The 23,961-nt window shown below is 48.0% G+C and overlaps 11 protein-coding genes across 11 annotated transcripts; 10 read left to right on the top strand and 1 right to left on the bottom strand.

Annotated features, from left to right (window-relative positions):
* Positions 1-983: 983 nt before the first annotated feature.
* Positions 984-2,743, top strand: ASPWEDRAFT_177843 (aminoglycoside phosphotransferase family protein; the record flags this gene model as incomplete). The annotated part of the gene is made up of 4 exons (XM_040831725.1): positions 984-1,002; positions 1,053-1,348; positions 1,408-1,786; positions 1,836-2,743. The coding sequence occupies 4 exons, from the start codon at positions 984-986 to the stop codon at positions 2,741-2,743; spliced, it is 1,602 nt and encodes a 533-aa protein (XP_040683266.1).
* A 7-nt stretch (positions 2,744-2,750) lies between these two features.
* Positions 2,751-3,038, top strand: ASPWEDRAFT_88119 (uncharacterized protein; the record flags this gene model as incomplete). The annotated part of the gene is made up of 1 exon (XM_040839581.1): positions 2,751-3,038. A coding segment is annotated over one exon (288 nt), but the record flags the coding sequence as incomplete, so codon positions are not given.
* A 1,805-nt stretch (positions 3,039-4,843) lies between these two features.
* ASPWEDRAFT_305754 (uncharacterized protein) lies at positions 4,844-5,380 on the top strand. The gene has a single exon (XM_040833431.1). It carries the CDS (start codon positions 4,956-4,958, stop codon positions 5,292-5,294), a length of 339 nt encoding a protein of 112 aa, XP_040683264.1. The 5' UTR covers positions 4,844-4,955; the 3' UTR covers positions 5,295-5,380.
* On the top strand, positions 5,381-6,284 carry ASPWEDRAFT_305760 (uncharacterized protein). The gene is made up of 2 exons (XM_040833432.1): positions 5,381-5,833; positions 5,890-6,284. Exons 1-2 carry the CDS (start codon positions 5,466-5,468, stop codon positions 6,116-6,118), a joined length of 597 nt encoding a protein of 198 aa, XP_040683263.1. The 5' UTR covers positions 5,381-5,465; the 3' UTR covers positions 6,119-6,284.
* Positions 6,285-8,252: 1,968 nt separating this feature from the next.
* ASPWEDRAFT_166019 (uncharacterized protein) lies at positions 8,253-8,785 on the top strand (the record flags this gene model as incomplete). The annotated part of the gene is made up of 2 exons (XM_040829926.1): positions 8,253-8,483; positions 8,540-8,785. The coding sequence occupies 2 exons, from the start codon at positions 8,253-8,255 to the stop codon at positions 8,777-8,779; spliced, it is 471 nt and encodes a 156-aa protein (XP_040683262.1). The 3' UTR covers positions 8,780-8,785.
* Positions 8,786-9,246: 461 nt separating this feature from the next.
* ASPWEDRAFT_33289 (uncharacterized protein) lies at positions 9,247-9,886 on the top strand (the record flags this gene model as incomplete). Its single annotated transcript, XM_040833754.1, has 3 exons — positions 9,247-9,249; positions 9,309-9,624; positions 9,681-9,886. The coding sequence occupies 3 exons, from the start codon at positions 9,247-9,249 to the stop codon at positions 9,884-9,886; spliced, it is 525 nt and encodes a 174-aa protein (XP_040683261.1).
* Positions 9,887-11,144: 1,258 nt separating this feature from the next.
* ASPWEDRAFT_55553 (uncharacterized protein) lies at positions 11,145-12,331 on the top strand (the record flags this gene model as incomplete). The annotated part of the gene is made up of 5 exons (XM_040838231.1): positions 11,145-11,157; positions 11,313-11,464; positions 11,526-11,812; positions 11,885-12,098; positions 12,152-12,331. The coding sequence occupies 5 exons, from the start codon at positions 11,145-11,147 to the stop codon at positions 12,329-12,331; spliced, it is 846 nt and encodes a 281-aa protein (XP_040683260.1).
* An 814-nt stretch (positions 12,332-13,145) lies between these two features.
* ASPWEDRAFT_55552 (uncharacterized protein) lies at positions 13,146-14,306 on the top strand (the record flags this gene model as incomplete). The annotated part of the gene is made up of 3 exons (XM_040838230.1): positions 13,146-13,719; positions 13,776-14,157; positions 14,246-14,306. The coding sequence occupies 3 exons, from the start codon at positions 13,146-13,148 to the stop codon at positions 14,304-14,306; spliced, it is 1,017 nt and encodes a 338-aa protein (XP_040683259.1).
* A 1,603-nt stretch (positions 14,307-15,909) lies between these two features.
* ASPWEDRAFT_166009 (patatin-like phospholipase family protein) lies at positions 15,910-19,260 on the top strand (the record flags this gene model as incomplete). The annotated part of the gene is made up of 6 exons (XM_040829925.1): positions 15,910-16,924; positions 17,003-17,557; positions 17,639-17,990; positions 18,076-18,132; positions 18,220-18,246; positions 18,303-19,260. The coding sequence occupies 6 exons, from the start codon at positions 15,910-15,912 to the stop codon at positions 19,258-19,260; spliced, it is 2,964 nt and encodes a 987-aa protein (XP_040683258.1).
* Positions 19,261-20,045: 785 nt separating this feature from the next.
* On the bottom strand, positions 20,046-20,800 carry ASPWEDRAFT_188479 (uncharacterized protein; the record flags this gene model as incomplete). The annotated part of the gene is made up of 2 exons (XM_040832231.1): positions 20,710-20,800; positions 20,046-20,645 (listed from the first exon to the last, which is right to left on the bottom strand). The coding sequence occupies exons 1-2, from the start codon at positions 20,767-20,769 to the stop codon at positions 20,046-20,048; spliced, it is 660 nt and encodes a 219-aa protein (XP_040683257.1). The 5' UTR covers positions 20,770-20,800.
* A 618-nt stretch (positions 20,801-21,418) lies between these two features.
* ASPWEDRAFT_305696 (uncharacterized protein) lies at positions 21,419-23,440 on the top strand. Its single transcript, XM_040833430.1, has 2 exons — positions 21,419-23,213; positions 23,293-23,440. The coding sequence occupies exons 1-2, from the start codon at positions 21,610-21,612 to the stop codon at positions 23,300-23,302; spliced, it is 1,614 nt and encodes a 537-aa protein (XP_040683256.1). The 5' UTR covers positions 21,419-21,609; the 3' UTR covers positions 23,303-23,440.
* Positions 23,441-23,961: the final 521 nt, after the last annotated feature.

Genomic DNA, 23,961 nt, shown 5'->3' with positions numbered 1-23,961 from the left:
TAGGCAGTACAACCAGATTTAATGATGCAGACAACTCGTTCGAGGCGGCTACAGACTGCCAATCAGTCTGACGGTAAGCTGTCTAAAATTGCAACATGGCTCCACGCGCCAGTGGCACTGCAGGGAGGCAAGAAGGCGTATCGCTTTGTTTTTTGGGGGATCTTATGACCGGAAACACAAATTTGGCATGAAACACTAGATCAGCATAATCTTAGAAAGGCTGGAGTAAAACCTCACAGGCTGGTCATGCCATTGGTCCGCATGACGCGCTGAGACGTCTTTGCGCGGGTAGATGCGAGCACTGATTAGCCGGTCAGGTACGGAGTAACTACCTTGCATATATATCTGCGCTAACTACCAATATGTAGTAGTTAGAACGCTTAAAAACTCTATTGCGAGCCATACCTGCCAGAGAGAGCCCCAGAGCCGCGAGGCTACGTCCAATGTTAGCTCCCTGCCATGGACCGCACCCACAGTGAAATTACCTCGGGGCGGTAAAGCATCGAGGGAGAGAATATGCCCTTCTCCTTCCTAAAATTACGATGAGTCTGGCATGTGGCATTGCGTAAAGCTAGGCTATGACTAGGAGGCAGAGGCCAAAAGTCGCTGACCAATCAAATGCGCACAAAATCCCCTGGCGTCTCGAGCTGATCACGTGATTACTGCGTATCCCGACTGTCTGAACTTAATCTTCCTCCAAAACACCTGCATCATCATGGCTCGGTTTGCATAGCAAAGCAGCATTTCCCTGAATCGATCTTATTTTTGCTCCTGGATTTCCTCGACAATCCGATGGTCCTGTGATCGAGTGCTACGTGATTTTCTGGAAGGTAGGGATTATCTTAGGCATTACCTGGAATATGTGCCGACGCCCATCCGCGCGTCTTTGGTGCTATCCTCGAAAGATAATATCAAGTTCAAAGCAACACTGCCGTTCAATGTCGGAAGCTCCAACATTATCATACAATCACTGTCCCGCCAGCATGGGCTCTTCTCAGACAGGTGAGCACGTTCATCTGAGCGCAATTTAACATATTACTAATCCGTATCAGATTGGAATTCCAACGATGAATTCTTCAAATTCACGCGTGGCCGCTTTGTTGTAGATGAGGAAGAGAATCTTCGAAAGCGAGAAGTCAGATTTGACATGAACAGGCTTGCACGTGTCGCAGCAGACTCGGTCGGCGCTTCTCGATGCATCTCTATCAAAAAGTACCCCGACGGCATGTTCAACAAAGCATTCCTTATGTCTATGGACAACGGCCGAGAAGTCGTAACAAAGGTGCCTAACCCGAATGCTGGCATCCCACACTTTACTACGGCTAGTGAAGTCGCTACTATGGACTTCGTACGTTTATCTTGTACTCCATCCATAACTGGGACTTGCTAACATGAATGATTTTGGAGGCTAGAAAAGTTCTGGAAACACCGGCGCCTTGCGTATACTCATGGAACTCGCAGGCAAAATCGCACCCTGTTGGTGCTGAATTTATCATTATGGATAAAATTGAAGGTGTTCCGCTGTCCCAAGTCTGGGACACCCTGAAACTACCCCAGAAACTTCAAGTGCTTCTTGCTATGACACGTCTCCAGAAGCAATGGCTCGGCGTTTCATTCTCGCATTATGGCAGTCTGTACTACGCAGGGGACGTGCAGCCACCAGCTGAAAGCCACTACGTCAAGGATGGCAAAGCCATCAGAGATTCGGAGTTTGCTATTGGCCCGGTTACAGGCCGGGATTGGGTTGATGCAGGCCGATCAATTTTGGATATCGAGAGAGGGCCGTGTACGTTGTCGTTCGTATCTTCTGTGTGCAGCCACTGATAATTTTATAGGGGGTCCCCTAACGCAGTATCTGCACGCAATCGAAACGCGGGAAATGAAGGCAATCAAGTCTTTAAAACCCCCGAAACAAATTGCCATACTTTGTGGACCAAAACTCTACCGACCAGACAAGGTAAACAAAATTACTGCTCTAGCATGGTACCGACAAATCGTCGATGCCCTTATCCCAAAGGACACTGCCATCACTAGACCCTGCCTCTGGCACAACGATCTGCACGATGACAACGTCTTCGTGGACCCGCAGAATCCCGAAAAGATTACGGGCATCATCGACTGGCAGTCTTGCCATATCTCGCCCCTCTTCAACCACAATCCCGACCCAGCCTTCCTCGACTGGAGTGGTCTTGAGCCTGAGACGCTGGATCTAGCGCCGCTGCCAAAACTCTCTGGGCTTTCCCCGGAAGAACGATCGGCGGCTGTACACGAGTATACCATCCAAAACGTGTTCATTGGATGGCGGAAACTCATGCATGCCAAAACCCCAGACCTATATCGAGTCGTCGAATTCCGAAAGACGGCCGCGTACGGCCTGATCTTCCTGGCCCACCGAATGTTCGAATACGGCGAGACGCATTTCCAATCGCTACTGGTCGATCTGAAGGATACGTGGGCGGACTTGCCTGCCGTGAACAGCAACATTCCATTCCCGTTTGACTTTTCGGAAGAAGATTTTGAGCGTATTAAAATGGGTAGCGATGGTGCAGTGGCAGGAACCGAGCTTGTTGCAGAGGTCAAGGAGAGGATGGGCAATCTGTGGCCAGACAAAGGCTTCATCGAGCACGAGCAATATGCTGATTGCAAAGCTGCGCTCCGCGAAGTCAAGAACGAGATAATGGCGCAATTGGCTGAGACTGACGAGGAAAAGGCTGAGTATGAGCGTTATTGGCCGTTTGAATGATCTTTACTTTATTCCTTTTTATATGCCTCCTCATTCATCTCACAAGCTTCAACCACTAGATGTAGGCTGTTTTGCGCTATTAAAACAGCTATATGGCCAGCAGATCAGTGACGCTATCCAGAACGGTGTTAAATTCATTAATAAAGTTAATTTTTTATATCATTATCAGTGTGTACGCCATAGAGCTTTCTCTACAGCAAATATTCTCAGCAGCTTTAGAGTAGCCGGTCTTATTCCATACAATCCAGAAAGAGTGCTTTTAAAGCTTCAAATCAAGCCAAAAACGCTAACACCATCGTCCACTGCATCTTCCAGTTCAAAGTCTTTCTATCTTAGGAAAACGCCAATAAATATTTACCAGCTTAAGCGTCAAAAAGCAGAGCTTAAAAGCTTTAAAGATCAAGGTCTCTCATCCTTTATTACAGACAACTCTCAAAAAGGTTATGAAAGGTGCAGAAATGGCAATGCAAAATACTGCTATACTTCAACAGGAGATATGTCAGCTTCATACAACCGATGAGCGTAGGCCAAATAAAAAAGCCTCACGACGGTTTCTTCAAGAAGGAGACACCTTGACAGGCCAAGAAGGTCAAGATAAAGCTCAAAAATTGGCTCAAGAAAGAGAAGAGGAGCTGAATCAGGTATCTCAACAGGCAAAATCAGGACACCGGCCACCGCGCTGCAGTCACTGCGGTAAGGAAGGTCATAATCGTTTAAAATGTCCAGCTAGATTAAACACCTAGTGAAGCTGTATATATTTCATTTGTATGGTGTTGAAAAGCTTCAATTTTGATGAATTTTTTGTCAATACACGTGTTTTGGTGGTGGCGGCGGTAAACCGCCGGCGGTTCGTTGTCCGATTACTACGTTAAGGTTCTCAATTTTATAAAGTGACTTTCGCCATTGCCATTGGTCAATCTGAACTATCAGTCATCCGTCACCGACAAGACGGAAATTGAACCAAGCAGCAGACCGCACTTCACTGCCCCCACTAATCGGCAACGATTTAGTCATTATCGCCCATTTACTCCAGCTCTTTTTTGAAGTTCATGGGATGTGATAAGTTATGAGGGTGTTTATCCGGTAATATAGGCTCGGTGGTATCAATAGGTGTTCAAACCTGGGTCGATCTCGTTTATCCACCTGTGGGCATAGTTCCTCGGGAGGAGTAAGCTCAATATATAGGGCCAACAAGCATAAATATCAGCATTGGTGCTTCTCTTTTTTTAATCTCTTTGGGCTCATGGTCTAGTCTCTAGTCGTGGTGCGCCCCTAATGATGCGCCGTTGTCGGATGGTTTTCCGTGGCGAGCGAATTGCTTTGTGGGAACTGGGAAGCCTTTGCTGTACATGTTGAATCAAGAATCGGTTCCATCTCTTTCATCGCCAATAGTTCTCATACGTGGTTGACTAGGCGAGTAGGATGTGACGTTTCCTCTTTCTAATTCAACCATTCTTGCAACTTTTAGTCGACGGCGGATTATACAACGTGTAGATCTTGAAGATAGCCCCAACGAGGCCAAAGAAATTGACTTGAGACGCAGAGTAAGATCATCCGTACTTTGATGTTTTAGTCAAACGGGGAGAAAAGATGTGCCTGCATGTGGTTGTGCTAGCCTTCGAACTGTTCCTCAATTCTAGTCTGCTGTGGACAGCTTGAGATACCACCCAGCATACACTACCCCTCATCCGATTTAGCGTACCTCGCGGGGTAAGCTTTCCGAGATGCAAATTAAACACAGTAGTTCGTTCCCCAAATACCACGTCCATCTTGGCAACTCCTGGGAATCAGCTTAGCCTGCCACACAGGGCTCACTACTCCTGATCTGGCCTAGCATATCTCACCGGGATAAAAGTTGCTTACCAACCAGATCCATCGAATTCAATCATATGGTAAACCTAGTTCAGATCGGGTATCGGGCGTATCAGCTTGGCAGTAATGAACGCGGGAGGAATAGGAGTTCCAACAAGCAAAACCAATGGACTCTAGCGACTTACATGGCTAGTTGGGAAATAGAGTTACGTGTTGCTTGCTAAGCGAACACACAAAAAGGTGCCACGACGCTTTTCTTAGCCAACACTAATTTTCCTCCATGGGTGGGGCTAGTCGTCCTGGGATTTTAAATACTGTGTAAAGTACGGTACGTGCGTACTCCCTTTACAGTTCCCTTCTCCATTCAGGGGATGTGAAAAGCCATCTGCTTCGTGTGAAGATGGCGACCACGGCACTTTTCGAATCTGAAAATGTCCAGGGAGCTTGCCATAACGAATTGATTGATTTTACGACGCGAGGTCATGAAAAAATCTTACCGTCGCTCAGGCTGGTCAATCCCCCTATGCCCGAGCTTGCGGCGGGACTGAAGGATCATCTATCTGTGCTAAGCGGGGGTAGTAGTCTCGCGCTCAGCCGCGGAGAGGATCTAGCTAGCATACGCCTGAGCAAAAACCTTGAGGGTCTCTTTCCAACGGCAACTCCGCGGGTGATAGGCGGCCCGCCAATAACTTGGACAATGCTCATCCTTTCTCATCCTTTTCGCCGGGCCTCAGTTTGATGGTCCGTCGCGGTTGAAGATTGGGGAGACTCAGGTTGAACTTCCAGAAGACGACCTGATCTTATTCGTTCGTAGGCCTTGGAGGGTGCTTTCTCCTTGGCCAGATAGCAACGACTGCGAAAAGGAACTTCGGTCGGTCGAGAGTGCTCTATAGAGCTCAATGACGCTAAGATGAGCATCACCACAGGTATGCAATACATAGTCTCTAGGCTACAATCGGAACTAAATTATCTGATCACATTAACGTGGTGGTATTCCCCAAGACGAAAACCCCGGCTGCGGAAGCACTCAAAACCGTCCACCTCCTTTGGCTGGGTCTGGCACTGCTTACGAGCATGTTCCGCCGTTCCCCGCAAATATCCCCTTGCCAGCCAGCGAGCAGTCTGCGCCCAGGTTGCTGCGCCCGGTCCATGCAATGCAGGTCTTTCAGAACCATTTGTGGCTGGAAACAGCATTCAGGTTGATATCCCCCAACCAATAAATACAGCCAGTCCAAAAAGGAGATCGTGTGCATCCAATTTCATTGCGACCCTAAGGGAGTAAGCTGGATACCGAATAGAGACTTGGCATTTCTCTCCCTATTAATCTGACAAAGGATTCTTGGTAACTCAGAGAACGATGGGGCAATGCCCTGGTCAGAAGATGGACGTTCTTTTTTTATCGCCGGAGCTTACCACCATGATGATTTTATCCAAAGCCAGCATACCTCTATCCGTCCGGTTTCCCAGAAGAGCTATCCTACCTCGTTTTCACCTGATAACACCACTCGACGTGGACCTCGGATCAAAATGATCAAAAGAAATCGGCCGACACAACCGATGTAAAGAATACCAAGTTCGGCATTTACTACCGACTAGCAGCTTCTGTCTCTATGACCAAGACGCTGCTCTATGATCCCTGATTCTTTGCCAAGTGCCAGTGCATATTATCCAGGCCGAAGCTTCATTTGGTTTGATCTCACTATATTCTACTACCCCCCTAGGTTAGTGTCATATCAATTTCTCGCCAGGTCATGCTTGCGGCGTGACACCTAATGTTGGACGTGCAAGAGGCATCAAAGAGTAAGAATATCCCAACGTTAATATCTGCGGACCGGACGGCCAAGTTAGGGCAACTAGAGTAGATATTTAGTCGTACAGGGCAAGGTGACTTGGCATGGACTATAATAAGGATTACGGACGGGATGATAATATACGTGGAAAAAGGTACCGTGACGAAACTTTGTTCCAGGCCAAAGGCATGGTTTATGATATAGAGAAGTGTTCTACGATATTATATGAAGTGTGCTACGACAGGAATCCGTGCTTTCTAATATAAAGGCACGGCGCATAACCAATACAAATATGCTATGACATCAGAGACTGTTTTAGCACGATGGATGTGTCATGTAACCGTATGTAACAGCGGGCTGGGACAGGGAAATGTGTGATAACTAATTATCATGTCCCACGACATAAGTCTATCACAGGACAGAAGAGCGTGTTATAGCGCAGGAAGTTGTGTTCTAACATATGGAAACGTTCCCTGACAAAGAAATATGCCATGAACCGCCTTTTCGGTTATATAACGCTGTTGCTGTGCTCGGCCATGCCCTCTCGATACAAGACAAAGGCGCTTGTTTCAAGACACGTTTGCTTGTCACTGTACATGCTGGTTTGTCTTGAACCATTATTAGCATGTGACACTTCCCACCGTGCCAGAACAATAATAACTATTATGGGACATGTGCATTAGGTCAGAACCATTTTTTCTGGTCATGGCTCAATCCAGTTTGCTTAGAACATGCATCCTTGTGACATCACGAATGTTCTTGCCGTAGCACACACAGAGTATACGTGCCAGCATTTGCACTTTTACCACGGCACACTGTGTAGCAGCACATGTTTTATACAGGAAGGCTTTTTCCAGCCTTTACTAGAGCTTACGGAATTCTTATCAGCTCATGGACTGCTCGCCCAGGGAGCATCCAACACTTGGCAGAAGGGAATCACGTTGTTGGCTGGCAGAGATGACGGGCAACGAGAGTTAGTTTTAACGGGAAGTGTATACACTGTAGAGCATAGGGAGCCCAGAAGGAATACGCTTTCCTCGGTCGGGTTTAGCGTACCTCACGGGGTAGATCCTTTCGCTAGGTAAATCGGTGCTAGCGTATAACGTGAGGTGCACTAAGGATTACGGCACGTGACTAGTCGCCACAGGGCCTAGCTGAACTAGTTGGATTCATCTATATCCGAAGCTTTAAGATCTTCAGAGTTGGCCTACCCCGAAAAATGCTGTACAGTGCACCAAATAATAGACTGTCAATCTACATTTGAGAAAGAACGCTTTGGAATTATTACAGAACACTCAGACCCCAGCTGAGCTTAGCGTCACCGCTGAGATACTCGTCCTGACAAGCTAGAGAGATCGGGGAAGGATGGGGGTGCTATATTAAAATATCAACCTTGAAGGAGCGCCGAAGAGCTGGACTCGCGTATTACACGTTGTACCTGGGAGCTAGTGTGAGTCGCAGACTACTAGGCGCAGAATAAGCGGGGCGGTGTACGCGCGATAGTGGGGACCGCCTTAAGTGATTTTTGCATCGCGACAGAAAATGCGCTGGGTAGTGGCCAAAAGCTGTTCTAACTTGGTTACCCTGTGTGGTGCGGTCACATATATAAAGGGCTTTTCTGTGCTGCACTATTCGTAGTACTTTCAAGACCAATACGTGCATGCCAAAAACCTTTCTGACCCATGGAACTACTATCTAGAATGGCATACATGTCAAACAGAAGCCCTTCTCCGCTGAACATTGCTGGCGGCTGCTCCAGACCAGCGGCTTCTCAAGACCCAGGAGAGGTTTCTACTAACAGTACACACGTCGAGGACCCAGTTCCCCATCGGGATCCTGAAGTCATTAGCACTAGGCCTCCACCCAGATCGATTGGAACTCAAACGGCAGTGACCGCAGCCTCAGCCATGGTGAATCCTTTGCTACCGAGGGGAGTCAAGTCCACCCGATGGACTCTGGATGAAGACGCTTCGATTGTGGCCATGCGCCAGGCTGGAGAAAACTGGAAAGGTATTAGCAAGACCCTACAAGGTTGGAGCGCGACGGCCTGTGCCTTGCGGTACGCAAGCCTTCAGCTTCGGCCGGAGTGGAATGAAGCGCAAAAGGACCAGATCGCCTACTGGTATACGCAGCATGTTGTCCCTGGTCCTTGCCTCGCAGAGCTAATGACTGACTGGACCACGACAGACTAAAGCAGAATCTGTGGAGCCGCTTGGCCACGATGGTTGGATTGCCTATTTCGGATGTTGAGGCTATAGCATGGCAGCTGGGACAGCGCGAGATGGCCTGTCGCGCAGCACGATTGCGCCATGGAACAAGTAGGGGATCTACAAGCTGCTCGACCAGTACTCTGTATGAGCACGAAACTCGTAGCCCGCGATTCGAGCTGGACGTCCCCGAGAACACTGTGATTGACGGAGCTGAGAGGCTTTAAAGGCGCCGCCCCTTGTGGCTCTGTATGTGAAACGGCACCTTGAAAGGTAACCGTGGTGACAGGTAGAAAACCCTTGAGAAGATGTGTATTGCCCTTCCATAGTTGCAGATGCGTCTATTCCTAGGAAAATAGAATACTATTCGTTTACTCATGGGCTAGGAGTAGATCCGGGGTACTATTAGCAGCGGCTGCCCAATTCCGCAACCCATCTAAGACGGGCCGTGTTCTGTACCGTAAGGTTTCCACGCTGGCTACATTCTTTGGGAATACTATAAAAAGCCAAAATTTCCACCGTATGTGCTTGAGCGAACGATATAAGAACAATCTTTCGACCACAGGGAAAGGCTCTCCATTCGGCCAGCTTTTTAAATCGAATTCATGCAAAAGCCGTCTAAGGCTAATTCCACGAAAAGGGATCCTACTTCTGATTAACAGTACATCTACCGCGATGGAAGCGGACAAAGAAAATGGTATGTACCCGACTGGGCACCTTCAAATCTCAGAGACTTGTATAAAATCTGCTCTACAGGACGACTTCTTGCAGGAGCGCACCGATGCCTCCCAGGCGGGAAAAACAGCAAGAATCCGTCACGACTCGGACAGCGACACGGTTCCGAACACTCCCACAAAATCTGACTCCGCGGGGTCATATGTCAGTGGACCAGAAAGGATATCCCCGGCTGTTGTGCCCGAGACGCCCCAGCCACATCACTCAGCGGATTTTCAGGACAGCCCTGCTGTTACCATGGAGTTGCAATTAAATGCTGACCATGGTTCTCTCTCCAACTTTGATCCGACTTCTCGACTTGTTCAAACGTGTAACAAACAACGCCACCCATCAGACCGTAAGTTCTGTCAAGCTTTGCAGGTTTGCCTAGCAGTGGCGCTAACTCAGGTCCAGGGGAATTCACCGACGATCAGAATCGCAGAAAGCAGGAGAGCACCCAACGTGCAGGTTTTGGCCGTCCTTATGCGCAGATGGCCTCAGGTGGACTAAAGGCCGTCAAACTAGCCAAAATACCCAAGTTGACGAACATGGAATTGGTACGTAGTGCAACTTGCAGTTCACAGAGACGTACAATTTCGGTGCTCCAAGAGCTTACTTAAGAGGCCAGCCATATGCGAATGGATTAGAATATCCTAGTTCAATCGATGCGAGACAGGAAAAGGGCCCATTCAACCTGATGTCAGCAAGGAACACCTGCGAGAGCTATCGTGATCGTGCGCAGCCCAGCACTGAATCATCCATCGCGACTATAGGTGCAACAGTATCTCGTCCGCGCATTCCCCTCTCACACCATGTCCTCAACTTTCTTCCCGCTCAGATAGTTGCTAGCGATGAGTGTTCCGTCTGTGGAACGTGTGGGACTGGGGAATCGTTGAAGGTTCTGGTGAATATCCCGCTGAAAGTTTGGCTTGAGCCCGCAAAACTTCCTGTGACGATGCCTCAGGTGTTGCAACGCCTGGGAAGAGTTGAATGGGAAAGCCCTCCTAGCCACGGGATGAAAAGTCGGACCGAGTCGAGCGAGCTGTTAGGCGAAGGAAAACGTCTACGTAAGGAAACCTAGTCCGGGGGTGACATGGATATGATATTACGTCGTGCTAGTATAGATTAGTCTGCGTGATTATATCCATCTTTAAGAATTTGTGTCTTTGGCTTTTGAATTCTAATATACTATGCCTATTGCAGTAGTGATGATTTGTATGCTTCAAAGACAATATATACCTATAATTAAGGCCGTGATCTTGCTTAACGCATATTGACTTGCAGTATTGTTTCAATGTTATGTTAGCAAAGAGTGCATGGCTATTACTCAGAAGGTTGGGGGATGTACGACTTTGGATGGGCCTAACAACCAGCCAGTGTGATTGCGTCTGGGGCTTGAACTAGGTGTCCGTCTTGCCTCTGCATGATAGCTCGGCCATAAGCACCAAACTAATAGCTAAATTCGGAACACTTATAACAGTAAGTAGAAGACCTAGTAAGGACCTCAAATGATATACTGGCCTATATACACATAGCACCAGGTTGCCTGAATGCTAGTTAGTAGCTATATATACCAGAGTATACTATCCATGGCAGGATTGACGCTAATCAGCCTGTTTTGCAACCATTGTACAACGGATGGCAAATCTTCAGCTTGCTTTTGGTTTTCGTAACCTTACCTCCGCAAAGCCAAGCCCATTGAAATCAGCTCCGTCTTGAGACCACTCGACTTGGATGGCATAGAAGAGCTATCTATGTTCTAGAAGACCAGTGGGATGTCCCATGGAAGCCAGTCGGCATTGCAGCTGAGCTGTAAAATATGCCCTCTTGTGGGAGAATCCCATTTGTGCTCATGACTGCGGAATGAGCGGACTGTTTATGGCGACCAGCTGTGGGTCACTTTTGCATGAGCGACTTCAGGTGGACTTAGGCAAATATTAATAGACCATCGGTAAGTAGATATAAAACCAGCCGAATAGCTCTACACGGACAAACCAGAGACAGACACAATGAGTTCAAAATTCGTTCATCATCATTCGCCATCAGTTCCACGGTCCAAGCGGCCAACGGACCCAGACGGGCTGGTGATTGAGGCCTGGGGGCAGGGGTTCATGGTTGGCGCCCTGATAATCATGTTGGCTATCACCCTGGCTAACATGAAAAGACATGTCTTGCTTCATAAATTGATTGTAGTTGAGGTATAGCACCTTGCCAGTTTGCAGTATTCTCTGAAAAGCGTCTTGGCTGACTGCAGTTGAGCTCCTCCTGGCCGTTTGCCACGGTACATTCATCTTCCTACACCCACCAGCATATAGCTGGTACCTATCGTTCACTGCCATCGGCCTCAACATCTCATGGACCCTACACAACGTGATCGCGTGGATGAAGAACCGGCATTTTCTGCGTCCATGGGTGTCCCGGTTTTACTTAGCCACCGTCTGTCTGGTCCAGCCGTATTGGGTGCTGGAGATCTACGCAAACTTTGTCTATTTCCATAACCAGGATTCCCTTTTCCTGCGAACGCGGCCCCTGGAGCCGTTGTTTCGGTAAGTCTGCTATTGACTAATGGCCCCACAAATTTTGGATGGGCCCGGAGCCGGCTGATACAGGATGTGCAGCGATCCGTGGTGGATCTTCACAACGTGTTCTCTGATCTACGAGATCAGGCGGGGTTATAACTTTCAAATCTGGGAGCTAATAACCGTCAGTCCCCGATTTGGACTCGTGCTACTCTCCATGTGTCTGTCTATCGTCTTTACTATTGTGGACATCTACAGTGTGATCAGGCCTTTGCGCCCCGGCCTCCCTACTGGTGTTGAACCTTTCTGGAAGGTGAGCCGTGGTTTATAAACCTCTCCGGATTCCCAGTTCTGACAGATCGCTAGCTTGCTTTTGTCTTTAAATGTCTCTGTGATACAATCATTCTGGACGATTTCAAGTCTGCGCTGGACCGGATTCGAGGCCACTGGTGGCAAGGAAGGACGCAAATTCATGACCTCAATGAGCTTCGAGCAGGTGCGCCCCAGATTCACGTGTCGCGGACTGTAACCACCAACTGGGAGTGATTCAGGGTTAGCGAAACACTGGTAAGACCGAGGCTTTCTCGCCTTATACTGTATCCTGATGATGTAGTCTAAAGTCAGTCTGTCGTGTTGTTCCTCTGAGGCAAAATGTTTCTTTCGAGCCAAGATGTCAATGAAGGTGCTATGATATATCGATCAGCTTCTATTTTAGATTCTGCGATCTTACTATCTTTATATCAAAAATAAGATGGCCTCTGCCCCGTACCATCATCAATTAGTCTGTTTTGTCTAGTATATAGAGAGTGAGTCAGGGAATATGACCTTGACGCAAGCAATAAAGACTGATGAGAACACGATATCACCGCAGCTTGTCGGACTCTCCTGTATCTCACTACGACCTCGATTATAGATTGATGCTCTTATGAAAGCTAGACACAACAGGAGAACCTACAGTATTACTTGTCTAATATACCTGGCGAGATATAGTCGTTCTCGAAATCGGTTTGACCCACAAATATATGATGATTTATTTTCCTGCCCCGCTGCCAAGACCTTAGTCTAAATGATTCATTGAGCCACCAGCTTTAACTGAGGACCATCGTAATTTTTGGTACGGGACAGGGAATATGTATATGAAATTTGACAGGCATGACTACCTTTGTCTATAAAAAAAAAAAATTTATTGAGTACAACACTGCGGTTATATTAGCGAGCCGCGGTTCTTCTTAAGCATGACGTAATCATGACGGGCAGATTGTATTATATATATGCCAGTCCACACTTGAACATTAGCATCGATTCATACATCTAGCTATTATGCTCTAATTCTAGACAGAACATTATTTATAAGATCAGAATGTCAGATCAAGATTACGGCCACACAACCCCTGATGAGCAGCAGGACCTTGAGTCGCTTGATCCGGATGGAAACCTCATTTTATCCGTTGAAGGCCAGAATATTCGACAATTCCTTGTTTCATCTAAGATTCTTAGCTTAGCATCCCCAGTGCTTGCAAAATTATTGGGTCCAAATTTTCGCGAGGGAAAGCAGATAACAGAGTCTCACTGCCCTACATTATCGCTTCATGATGATGATCCAGTTTGCATGAAGATTATATTTGAGATTCTCCATTATCAGGGAAATGAGGAGGATCAATTGAATGCAAAGAGACTTGCTCTTATGGCTGTCCATTGTGACAAGTATAACCTCATTAAGGCTCTACGACCGTGGATCTTCAAGTGGTTCCATGACTGTCAACCCATTACTACCGATGAGGACTATGGTTATCTTTTACTTGCTGCACATCTCTTCCGCGACGAGGTCCAATTTTCCCAACTATCTGCAAGTGCTCAGACCCAGCTTTCTCCTGAATTTTTCATCAAATGGCAGAAAATTGATATTTTAAAGCTCTTACCTGATGCCACTGGGGGTACGACCCTTTCTATCTCCCTGAAACCGATTATCTAATTGTCTGACCATAGACAGGCGATTTAGCGGATCGCATTGAGAAACTGCAGCAGGAAATAGCGTATGAATTGCAGTCCATTGAAGGCTCTTTGAGGGATAACCGACAGGGCTATGAAATGCAGGGACAGGTTTGTGTGCGCTGTGGAAGAACCTACCCAATTTCAGCGGGAAAGTGTCATTCCTGCCGCAACAGTCAGCTCTACGTCAAACATTGCACCACTGCCTACCGCATAGCAGAATATTTTTCGGCTTTAAGGAAATCTGAGCTCTGGCCTTCTGTACAGCCATTTCGAATTTGTTCTGCAGAGACCATTGCCTTGCGTATCTCTCGCGCAAAGGCCAACTTGGGACACAATTGCGCCGCTGGTAATATATGCCCTCTTGAATTAGAATTGGATATGTTGGTTCGAAAGGTCAACGGAATACTAGGGAAGGTTAAAGGGTTCAAGCTTTATCCCCTTTGTCAAAATGTTGGTGAGCAATATTAGTGTATTTCTCATTGCAGGATATTTAATGTTCGTGGTATCCCCCCCCCTTTATTTTAAGTAAACAGTATTTGAACAGAGTCATTTTTGGACTGGTGCCGGGATGGTATACTTCCTAATTATCCTGAGAACCGTACGCTAAGATAAAAAACAGGACTACGAGACTGCATACTTAACCTGTCCGGTAGGGTAGATAGCTACAAGATCAGATCTTCAATGTTTTACTAAATTTACTGGTTATTTTTAATCTCAACAATCGTTAATACCAGGATCCCTGTACATTCCATGTCCTGTACAACCAGAAATTACGGTGGCCAGTTAAAGGCTGGTGGCTCAATAAATCATCTGGGCTAAGGTCTTGGCAGCGGGGCAGGAAAATAATCATCATATATTTGGGAGTCAAACCGATTTCGAGAATGACTGTAAGGCTAGGAATATGATTGTACGCCCTTTAGTTCCAGATATTCATCTCAAGACCCCTCAGCTAAGCATGGCGGTTTGATCTATCGGAGTCCCGTATTCAAGCACTCAATCACCCCTGTTGCCATCTACTGGATGTAAATCTACGTCTGCTTATGTTGAATGTTTTCTAGCTTTCCTATTCTTGTTTTATGCTGTCCTCCCCGGGCAGGTCTATGAGTGTCGTCCTCCTCCCAACACAAGCCACATACAAAACACTCGGAGCCTGCAAAATCATTCAAGCAAATCTCACACATCCGGTGACTGCAAGAGCGAGCTAACTTTGATGTAGTGGTGATGCAGAGGTGACAGAAATCTATTTGTTCGGCCTTTTCCCGTAGCATCGCGAAACATTTCGCTTCATACCCGCCAAGGGTTTTATTGGCATATCCCAATAATTTGACTTCGGTTCTAATGCCTATAATATTAAGAAATATGGTATTGGAATGTGCTGTTGACTGGTAGACTGCCACTCCGTTTGCTTCATGATCAAATTCCTACCTTGCATGGTACCTATCAGTCACGAAGAATAGTTGGAAATGCGTTGATCTATCTATGAAAATAATAAAAAGTGCATGCAGCAGTACATTAAAAATAATTAAAAAGCAAAATTGCTAGTGGCGTCAAGAACACAAATGGAAGTGTAGAAACCGGATACAGGATACAGTACGCAGAATAACTAGTAGTTACTTTTCCTGGGCCCACCACCGCGGACAGGCCTAGTCTTGGACAGACAACACCTAAAATATAAACGCGGCTGGAAAAGCGTTACTTTTGCTAAATTCACGGCTATGAATCCTGTGCCTTAATGGCCAGGGTTTTCATGGTACTTCTTCGACATCAAGACCAGGCTATGTGAGCAGCCTGATGCATGGTTTCCCTTTCTGTCTTAGTTTCCCTCCCGGGGTAGCGCAAGGCCATTCACCGTGCTTCGATGCTGTGATCAGAGTGATGGCCTAGCAACCATGTGGGCATTCGCGCTATGATATCAAGGACAAGTTCAGCAAAATCGAAAGAGTGATGGAACTCGTTCTAATCTTTGCAGCAGACTCAGGCAAGACAAAGGAGCTACATAGGAGGTGATGAATACCATCAGTATTAATGCGCCAGCTAGAATTGATCCATATATATCTCGCACGACTGACCATGCAAACCTCTAGGCAGTCTAAGGTCACCTATACGTGTACTACATGCATCATCGTGCCGCCATGCGGTCCAATCCGGATACTGACTGCTTCAGAGTAGTGCAGAATTGGAGCGGGCAGTATTTTTTGGACTATAACCCGAACCGTTTCCCAGAAATTCTTCTCCCGAATCAGCGGTCGTCAACACAGTATCCCCGGTTCGCGTGCTTCCTGGGCCGTCAAAAGAAGAACCGGGCATTGCGTTATCTATTCGCTCACCATCCCACCCCAGGATCCCTTGGCTTCCAGCTGCAGGTAGACCATAGTACACGGTACTCGCACCACCCCATTCTGTTCGGCCATGGGAATCCATTGCTGCCTCCTGAGCGTCAGGAGTATGGAAAACCACACCGGAAATGGATTCCGATACCTTGGGCGTCCGACTTAGATTTGCCCGTGATGGACATGCTTCTTTCCCGACTGGTCTTTCCATGGGCCGATGTGGTCTGTCTCTTTGCTGATGACCTGGGCGGCCTGGAAGGTGTACGAACCATGTTAGCGAGTCTGTCCCTGGCTGGGCCGGTGGCAACAGTCCGTGTCTTCCCACGGGTCCTTGTTGTGACGGAGACAGCGGAGGTGCGAATCGCCCACGGCCTGCAGGATGAAGACACCTTTGTGCAGGACGTGATGCGGGATCCTAAAGTATCCGAAGCTTTCTCCTCGGTTCATCTACTTCACCTACCAGGAGCCACGGATCTATCCGAGGAAGCTCGCCACCGATGTCTAAAAGAGGCAGTGCTCAAAGGTTTGGACCTCTCACAGCGAGCACGCCGCGATGAATTCACACTGTTCACATCATCTCACTTAGAGGCATTGTTTGGTGCGGGCATCCAGCACCTTGGCCAAACCATCCAAGCCCCTTTCGATGTTATAGGAGCGGCCTACCAAAACCCACAAGGATTACACCTGCCAGCACCAGAAGATCGGACTCAACATCTGGCGCACTTTTTAACGCAAGCGAAAGCCGTTCCGCTGGATATCCAAAATGCTATAATTGCATCCACCCTACTGGAGGAATCGTTTCCTCTGGGCATGCATGGTAAGGCTGCAGTACTACACAGGAACCCGTGCTTGGGGCTCTCAATATATTGTAGTCAGCTTGCTAATGATTGGACAGATTTTGCTCCGGTAAAGCTATTCCACCGCATGCATCGAGATATCTGTGTCCAGGCATTACAACAGATCGCGACAGTCCCGGACGTTGCAGATAAACGTTGCACAGAAATCGCAATTCTGTTTGCAATATTCCACGAGCAGATGATCCAATGTGGCTGCTCCGCACAGGACGTTCATGCGGAACAACTGGGCCGCTGGCAACCAATCTGGGAGGGACTTAACACGAACCGGACATGTCTCTATTGCCTGGGCCGGGCACCCCAGTCTCCACTGCGCTGCGGCCATGCACTTTGTGACATCTGCGTGGAGCGGACGGGGCACCCGGTTGCAAGTCGCGAATCCATCTATATTGTGAAGAAATGCCCGCTGTGTCGTCATCCTGGTTTGACCACCATTTCCCTCCTTCCCAAAACGGCCGCCGTGCGGGCTCTCACCGTCGATGGTGGAGGCATTCGCGGGATCATCCCCCTGCAGCTGCTGAAGGAGATGCAAGATCGACTGGGACCAGACTGTCCATTTCCTGATCTAATTGACGTGGCATTCGGAACCAGTGCAGGTAGGAACGCACGATGTTGTCCAGAGCCCGCTAGGACCTGAAGCGCTCGACCTACATGCCACACATAAGCTGACGATGTAGCAGGCGGAATAACTGTGCTGGATATCTTTCCGTTGCAGCAATCGATAACGGACTGTTATGCAGCGTTCCTACGTTTTTTCGTCGAATTCTTCCACGCCCAACAACAGGAGCATGTCCGTGTTGTACCCTCCTGGCCGCTCCGGGCAGTCCGGGGAGTGTTAGGCCTGGGAATGTATGCTGTTGGTGCACTAGAATCCATGTTGCGCCAGCATTACGGAACAACCCAGCGCATGTTTGAGGTCTCGTCCTGTAGTTTTGGCACCAAGGTAGCCGTGACGACAGCTGCAACTGAGAGCGCGGCTCTTGTGACGAATTATCGGGCCGCCCGCCGGCGGCCACCGGCGTCAGGTATGTTCATGTCAATCTCTCCGGTGTATTCCTCGATGCAACTGTTGAGCTCGTGTTAACAAGAAGCGCTGGGATGCATACGCAGAGAGTCATTACCAAGTAATTGAAGCCGCTGCACTGTGTGATGAGCCCTTGATCTGGCAAAGGTTAGCCCATGAATCTGCGTAGCGCACAGATGCCCCGGCGCTTCTGAGAGCATACCTACCGTTAGTCAGCCTCGCTAACCAGTCCAGTGCTCGCGCAACATCGGCTGCACCATGGTGGGCACACACACCCTACAGCATTGTATCGTTAGGCGTTGAAGCTGATCATCTAGGTTTTTCCGCGCCATGCACCTTCCACCGCTGGGCAACTGTTGGGACGGTGGGTTACTCCATAACTGCCCCGCTGACCTGTGCCTCCAGGAACTCAATCACATATGGCTATGGAAACCTCCTCTGGGTATCCTATTGTCTCTCGGGACCGGGACTTCCGTGAACGAGGGGCCGCAGGCCAGACAGGCAATGTCCCAAGGGCTCCCAGTCCAACGGGAGGGTTTCGTGCGAAAAATGTTTAACACCTGTCTTCAATCAATGGATGCAGACGCGGCCTGGTCTCGCTTACTCAACGGACTTGACATATCAACGCGAAACCGAATGCTGCGTTGTAATGTGTCATTATCAAACTCCATTCCCGCCATCGATGCGATTGATTCAGTAGATGAGATGACCCGACAGGCCGTGCATCAGGGTATCGGTGGTATTGGGCAGCGAGCACTCCTGCTGCTACTGTCAAGCAGTCTGTTCTTTGAATTGGATAGCGCTCCCATGCGTGACGGACCGGCCGGGCCGTATCGATGCACGGGTACCGTGCGATGCCGTATGGCTGGGTCAGTGTTTGTCAATGCTCTTCGGCGGTTGCACACAGGTCGCATGGAATATCTTCTCAACGACACCCCTTTAGGCCTGGATCCTACCGCGGGGGCAGTGTGTATGGAGTGCTCGCGGTATAGTTTACCCGTGCGCTTCCTGGTGCCGACATTGGATGAAACCATTACCATGTCCATTTGCCTCGATAATAGCCTACGACTCAATGTTGGGGGATTTCCTAACGCACCGCGATGGTTCATGGACCAACAAGGCCTGTCTGCTTGCTTTGGGCTTGCCAATCACGGGAGACCAACCCGTGATCATTGTACATGCTGCGCGAGGCGAAGAGGCGATCGTAGCGCACTACGGGCTGCGCAGCTCCATAGTCGCAATGGACGAGCCACTCGGCTATGCGGTATTCCGTAGTTGGTTGATGAATATTCAATGGATGGGTTGGGTTTGACGGCTGCGGGCAATCGCATCGATATATGCTCGGCAAACAAGGTAAAAACGACAGAGCAATGGCAAATGTTTCCTACCACGTCACACAAGCTAATACCCCATATTTGAGACATTCAATTTATTGTAGAAAATCTTCTAACTAACTACCTGGGAAGCCAGCCCTGACAATATTGCGTAAGAACTAGAAATGTGAAAGTGGATTTGGGTGCACATCACTAATCTGTTATTTTAGGCAGTGCAGTATTCTCCTCAGCGTGCGAAGATGGATGCATATAGTGTAACTGTTATCTGTTTTTCAGTTCTAGAAAGAGATTACCCTGAGGTATTTGGGATGTGTTTCTATTTATTGAAGATATTATAGCCTTGATGTCTTTTTTATCGAAAGAAATTAGCAGTATCCATACACAGCACAATTAGTTGTAAATAGACATTGGTTAGATTTAGTCTGGTAATCGCAAAACGGGCAGATTTCAGCCATGTGTATATAGCAGAGGTTATATTTGGCAGAAAAGCTACCACAGAGTGGAAGCAATAGATATAAAAGTTCCCTATAATTAGACTCGCTTGTGACCAAGTTGACGATTGGCTATATTATTTCTTCTATCTACGTCGCGTACGACAAAATCAACGGAAAGAACGTAGGAAAATTCCCAGTCAGATTTGGCTGCGCTGAGTGCTTTTTTGACTAACTTCGAGGTTGATTGTGGGCCCAATATAAAATCCGGCTAAGGCTGAAATCAGATAACAGGCTATTTTGGTGACCCAGCATGAGAAATGAAGTCATTCATATCGTCTCCAGGATTGATGGCAAAGACCGTCCGATTATCGCAGGTATAATAAGCATCATTTAAGTTCACTTGAAGCCACATTGGATCGAGAGACTGAACAGGAAGCTGGTATGACACTCCCATAGAGTCTAATCTACCCGGTTCGTTCAAGCTGTTCGTTGAACTAGAGCAGGGATCATCCAGACTGGCCATTCGAAGCAGATAGGAATCGTGGAAGTAGAATCTGACTATCTCCCCGGGCTGTGCTGTGATAAAACTGGGTCTAAATATGGAGCCGGTGTTGCTATCAGAGTTCGCGAATCGCAATACCTGAACCTCCAGTAGCCTAGCGGTGTTGTCGGTGGAACTCTGCGTGACTATGTCGCCTATGGCGTTTGATGAAGCGTCCTGCAGGTGGGAAGAAGCGGTCAGGGTAGCTTTGGTACCGGATTGACTGGGGTTTGGGTGTCTCAACGTTGTGGGTAGGGCAGGAGTCAGAGTACTTGCACCAGCGAATTTTGTTGACGGGTGGGTCCTAGATTGAGACGTCAATGGTTTTTGGTCTGGACCATATGTCGGCTGCTAGAATACAATCAATGGTATAATCTTTGGTATATTGCAGGTATGACAGTATTGGTAGACTCACTGCGGCAGTAACAGGGCCAGAATGTGCACTGTTAGAGATTGATTGTGTTGGGGTCGACATCGGAGATTCTTGGGCTCCTCTTATAGTAATGGTGATAAAACTTGTCCAAGTGTGGCCAGTGAGAAAATCCTCGTCTTGCTGAATTGTAGGGTTGGTGGGACCAGCAGATGGCAGCTGCCTAGTTTGGAAAATAGTGGAGGCGCTTGAAGAATGCTCTGGGTTCGCCACAAGTGAAGTTCCATACAACGTCGGCAAGGCACAGCTAGGGATGATATTATCACCACCGAACCACAATTGGGCTTTAGAATCGGGCTACCTTAATCCTACTTTTGGTTGGACACCCCATAGGAGAACCCCAATAAACCCAATTATTCCCACGCGGGGCATAGCGAATGCCGATGATAGGGCCAGGATGTACTGTCGACTGTCTCGAACACGTGTTGTCCAGTCTGCAACCTGACAGGAACTGCAGCCACCAACCTCCCTTTTATACACTATCCATAATCAATCTAAGCAAATAGAAGATATTAGTTCTCTACAATATGTGCGTGTTCATCTCCATTATTGCATATATCTTTATTATCTACTAAAGTTGGTTCAGGATCAGCTTTCCGGTGCTACGAATGGCAAGCTGTCGGCTACGATTTGAGCACTGCATCAGGCTCAGAAGAATTCTCATATTTGCTGTCTCGTCATCCGCACCATTGGTATAAATTAAGAGCTTTGCTCATTCCTGTCAATTATTTTTTGAATTTCTTCATTCACCGCCGAGCCCTTTGAGTTGACTTTTTTTCGTTTGTCCCTACATTCCAGATATAGTACCACGCATGATATCTTTCAAAGCAAAAAAAATTAAATCTGTTTAACTCTACTCTAATCTTCTGCTAATTGGAAACTATCATGGACTCATCGCCCAGTGAACCAGTGCAAGGCAGTCACAAAGAAACACATGAAAATCGACCCCAAACCAGATCAGTAACAAGAGCAAATTCGTCATGTGGGCCATCCAACTCGGCATCTCATTCTCATAGCTTAGCCCAATCACCCGGCGCTGGTCAGCAGACCAACGGTCCATCATCTACTGAGCCCCGAAAAACTCCTGGACGGCGTCCGCAAACTAGATCCGCAACAGAAGCAGAAACACTGCGTGAATCGTCTACGCCACCTTCCAAATCCCCGAATAATCCGCCTGAGTCCGCATCAACTGTCGACAGGATCGACACTTCCACAGATGCAACGCACGCATCGTCTGCCAGACAAGGAGGGGTCATCCGCCAGGAGCCACATGGAAAACATCCCCAAACCAGATCCAAAATGAAGTCACAGTCTTCGCATGAATTGTCCTCATCGGCTTCAGATCCCATAGAAGGTGAGTCTACACAATGTTGTGAAATGTCCAGCCAAACCAAGAAAGAAATTCCTGCGGCCAAGGAATCTCCATATAAGAAAGATCAAGTGCAATTCGACCACGATCCGCGATCTAGTTCCCAGAATGTTTTGGCTTCAGAATCATCCACAAGTAACACACAACCGGCAACACAAGCAATGGGGACATTCGAGGAGCAGGAAGTAAGATCTAAGGTGACATCGCAAAATTTCAAAAGTGCTCAGAGTGTACCAAAACTTATTAGTAGAGCACAGCCCCAGTCCGCAGAGGTTGGTAAGGCGCTTGACTCTCGCCAAAAAGCCGATGATGCATCAGATAGTGGGTCAGTAGAAGAGAAGCCCACAAAGTCACCCGGGAAGCGTTCCCTGGGAGAGTCTGACAAAAAATTTGAGGCTTTACATGTATCATCCAAACCACCGTCTGATTCTTTTGCGCATGCACAACCTGAGTCTGCATCAACCGACGACGTCGTCAAACAAACAGATAGTCAGCGGTTTACCGGAAAGAGGCCTGCATTGGTGCCGGAAAGTGACGATGAGCCAAGCAAGGTGCAGCGAACCAATGGCTGGAGGCCGGTAGATGGCTGCATTCCAGAAGACCACAATACAGGGTCACATAGGTGGCCTCCGCAAGCCAGCGAGTCATCCCCATTCAATTACAAATGCGAAGTGAAAACAGAACAATCGGCTGGATCACTCAACCCAGTTTCAGGATCTGTTACACATGCAGAGCCAAAGTCCGCATCTACCACTAAGGTGGTCAATAATCGATACTCTTTCAGCGAGGGATCCCCGCTAAAACCGGAAGATAACAACGAACAAACCACTAATAAGAAGATGCAAGTTGATGACAAGATGGATCTCGACCCACGAACTGCTCCCCGGCAAGCTAGCGTTGAAGGAGAATCATCCACCGCCAACGCACAACCGAGCAAAGACGAAACAGTACCAGTTGAGGAGCAGAAAGAAGCATCAAAAATGAATTCACAGGATCCTAATCGCATCCAGACTGGGCCAGGACATACTGGCAAGGCCAAATACATTCCCGGAAAGACAACACGAGACGGCGCAGAAATTTGCGGCTACCAAGCTATAAAACCCAAAAAGGGGCCTGTCAGGTACCGTTTTGCTGTCATGTCGATGTCGGAAGAAGGCATTTTCCAGGGAGAACTTCTCCCTGGCGCTAAGATTGGACAGGATGCAATAAACAGCTATCTCCAATCCAAGTGTGTTATATCGGTTGGAAAAGCCCGAGTGAGCAAGCGCGGTGAATGGGAAACAGAAAACATCAAGGACATCTTGCAGCGACGGGAGAAGGGCCTCGAAACCACAAAAATACGAATAAGTGCTGTGTTTTACACAACTGGAGGTGGGGTAGTTTGGGTCCGCGGTCACTTCTTCCTCCAAAATGAACACGAAGGTCCATTTTCTTGTCTTTGTTTAATGACCCGAACAGACTACCGGCGACTTCGAGGTTGCAAGTATGATGCCGACAAAGACATTGAAGAGTGGTTCGAAAATCAAGGCACTAGTCCGCCAGCGCAACTTACCAGGAGTCGCCTTTCAGAAAAAGGAGCAGGGCGCAAGGTGGCTGAACAGCGATCTGACGCAACCACTAGGCAGAGCAAGGATCTTCGACAGGGCAAATTTGGACCTACAACCAGCTCAAGTCAGTTCCGTACCTAGTCAGCACCAGATGGGCGCTCTAATATCGAAGGTCTGCACAAAGACTCGGCGAAACACAACGAGAGCCCAGCACAGTCAGCACCTGAACCAAACCCGTCAGATCTTGTCGACCTGGTTCAGTACCTAGCAAAAGCTCAGGGCCCTAGTTTCTGTAAAGAGCCTAGTTTGCGAGAGATTCTA

This window comes from Aspergillus wentii (genome assembly GCF_001890725.1).
Source record: "Aspergillus wentii DTO 134E9 unplaced genomic scaffold ASPWEscaffold_12, whole genome shotgun sequence".
In the NCBI taxonomy this organism is placed as follows: domain Eukaryota; kingdom Fungi; phylum Ascomycota; class Eurotiomycetes; order Eurotiales; family Aspergillaceae; genus Aspergillus; species Aspergillus wentii.
Note: the sequence above shows the minus strand (reverse complement) of the source record. Positions and strands in the feature narration are given on the sequence as shown.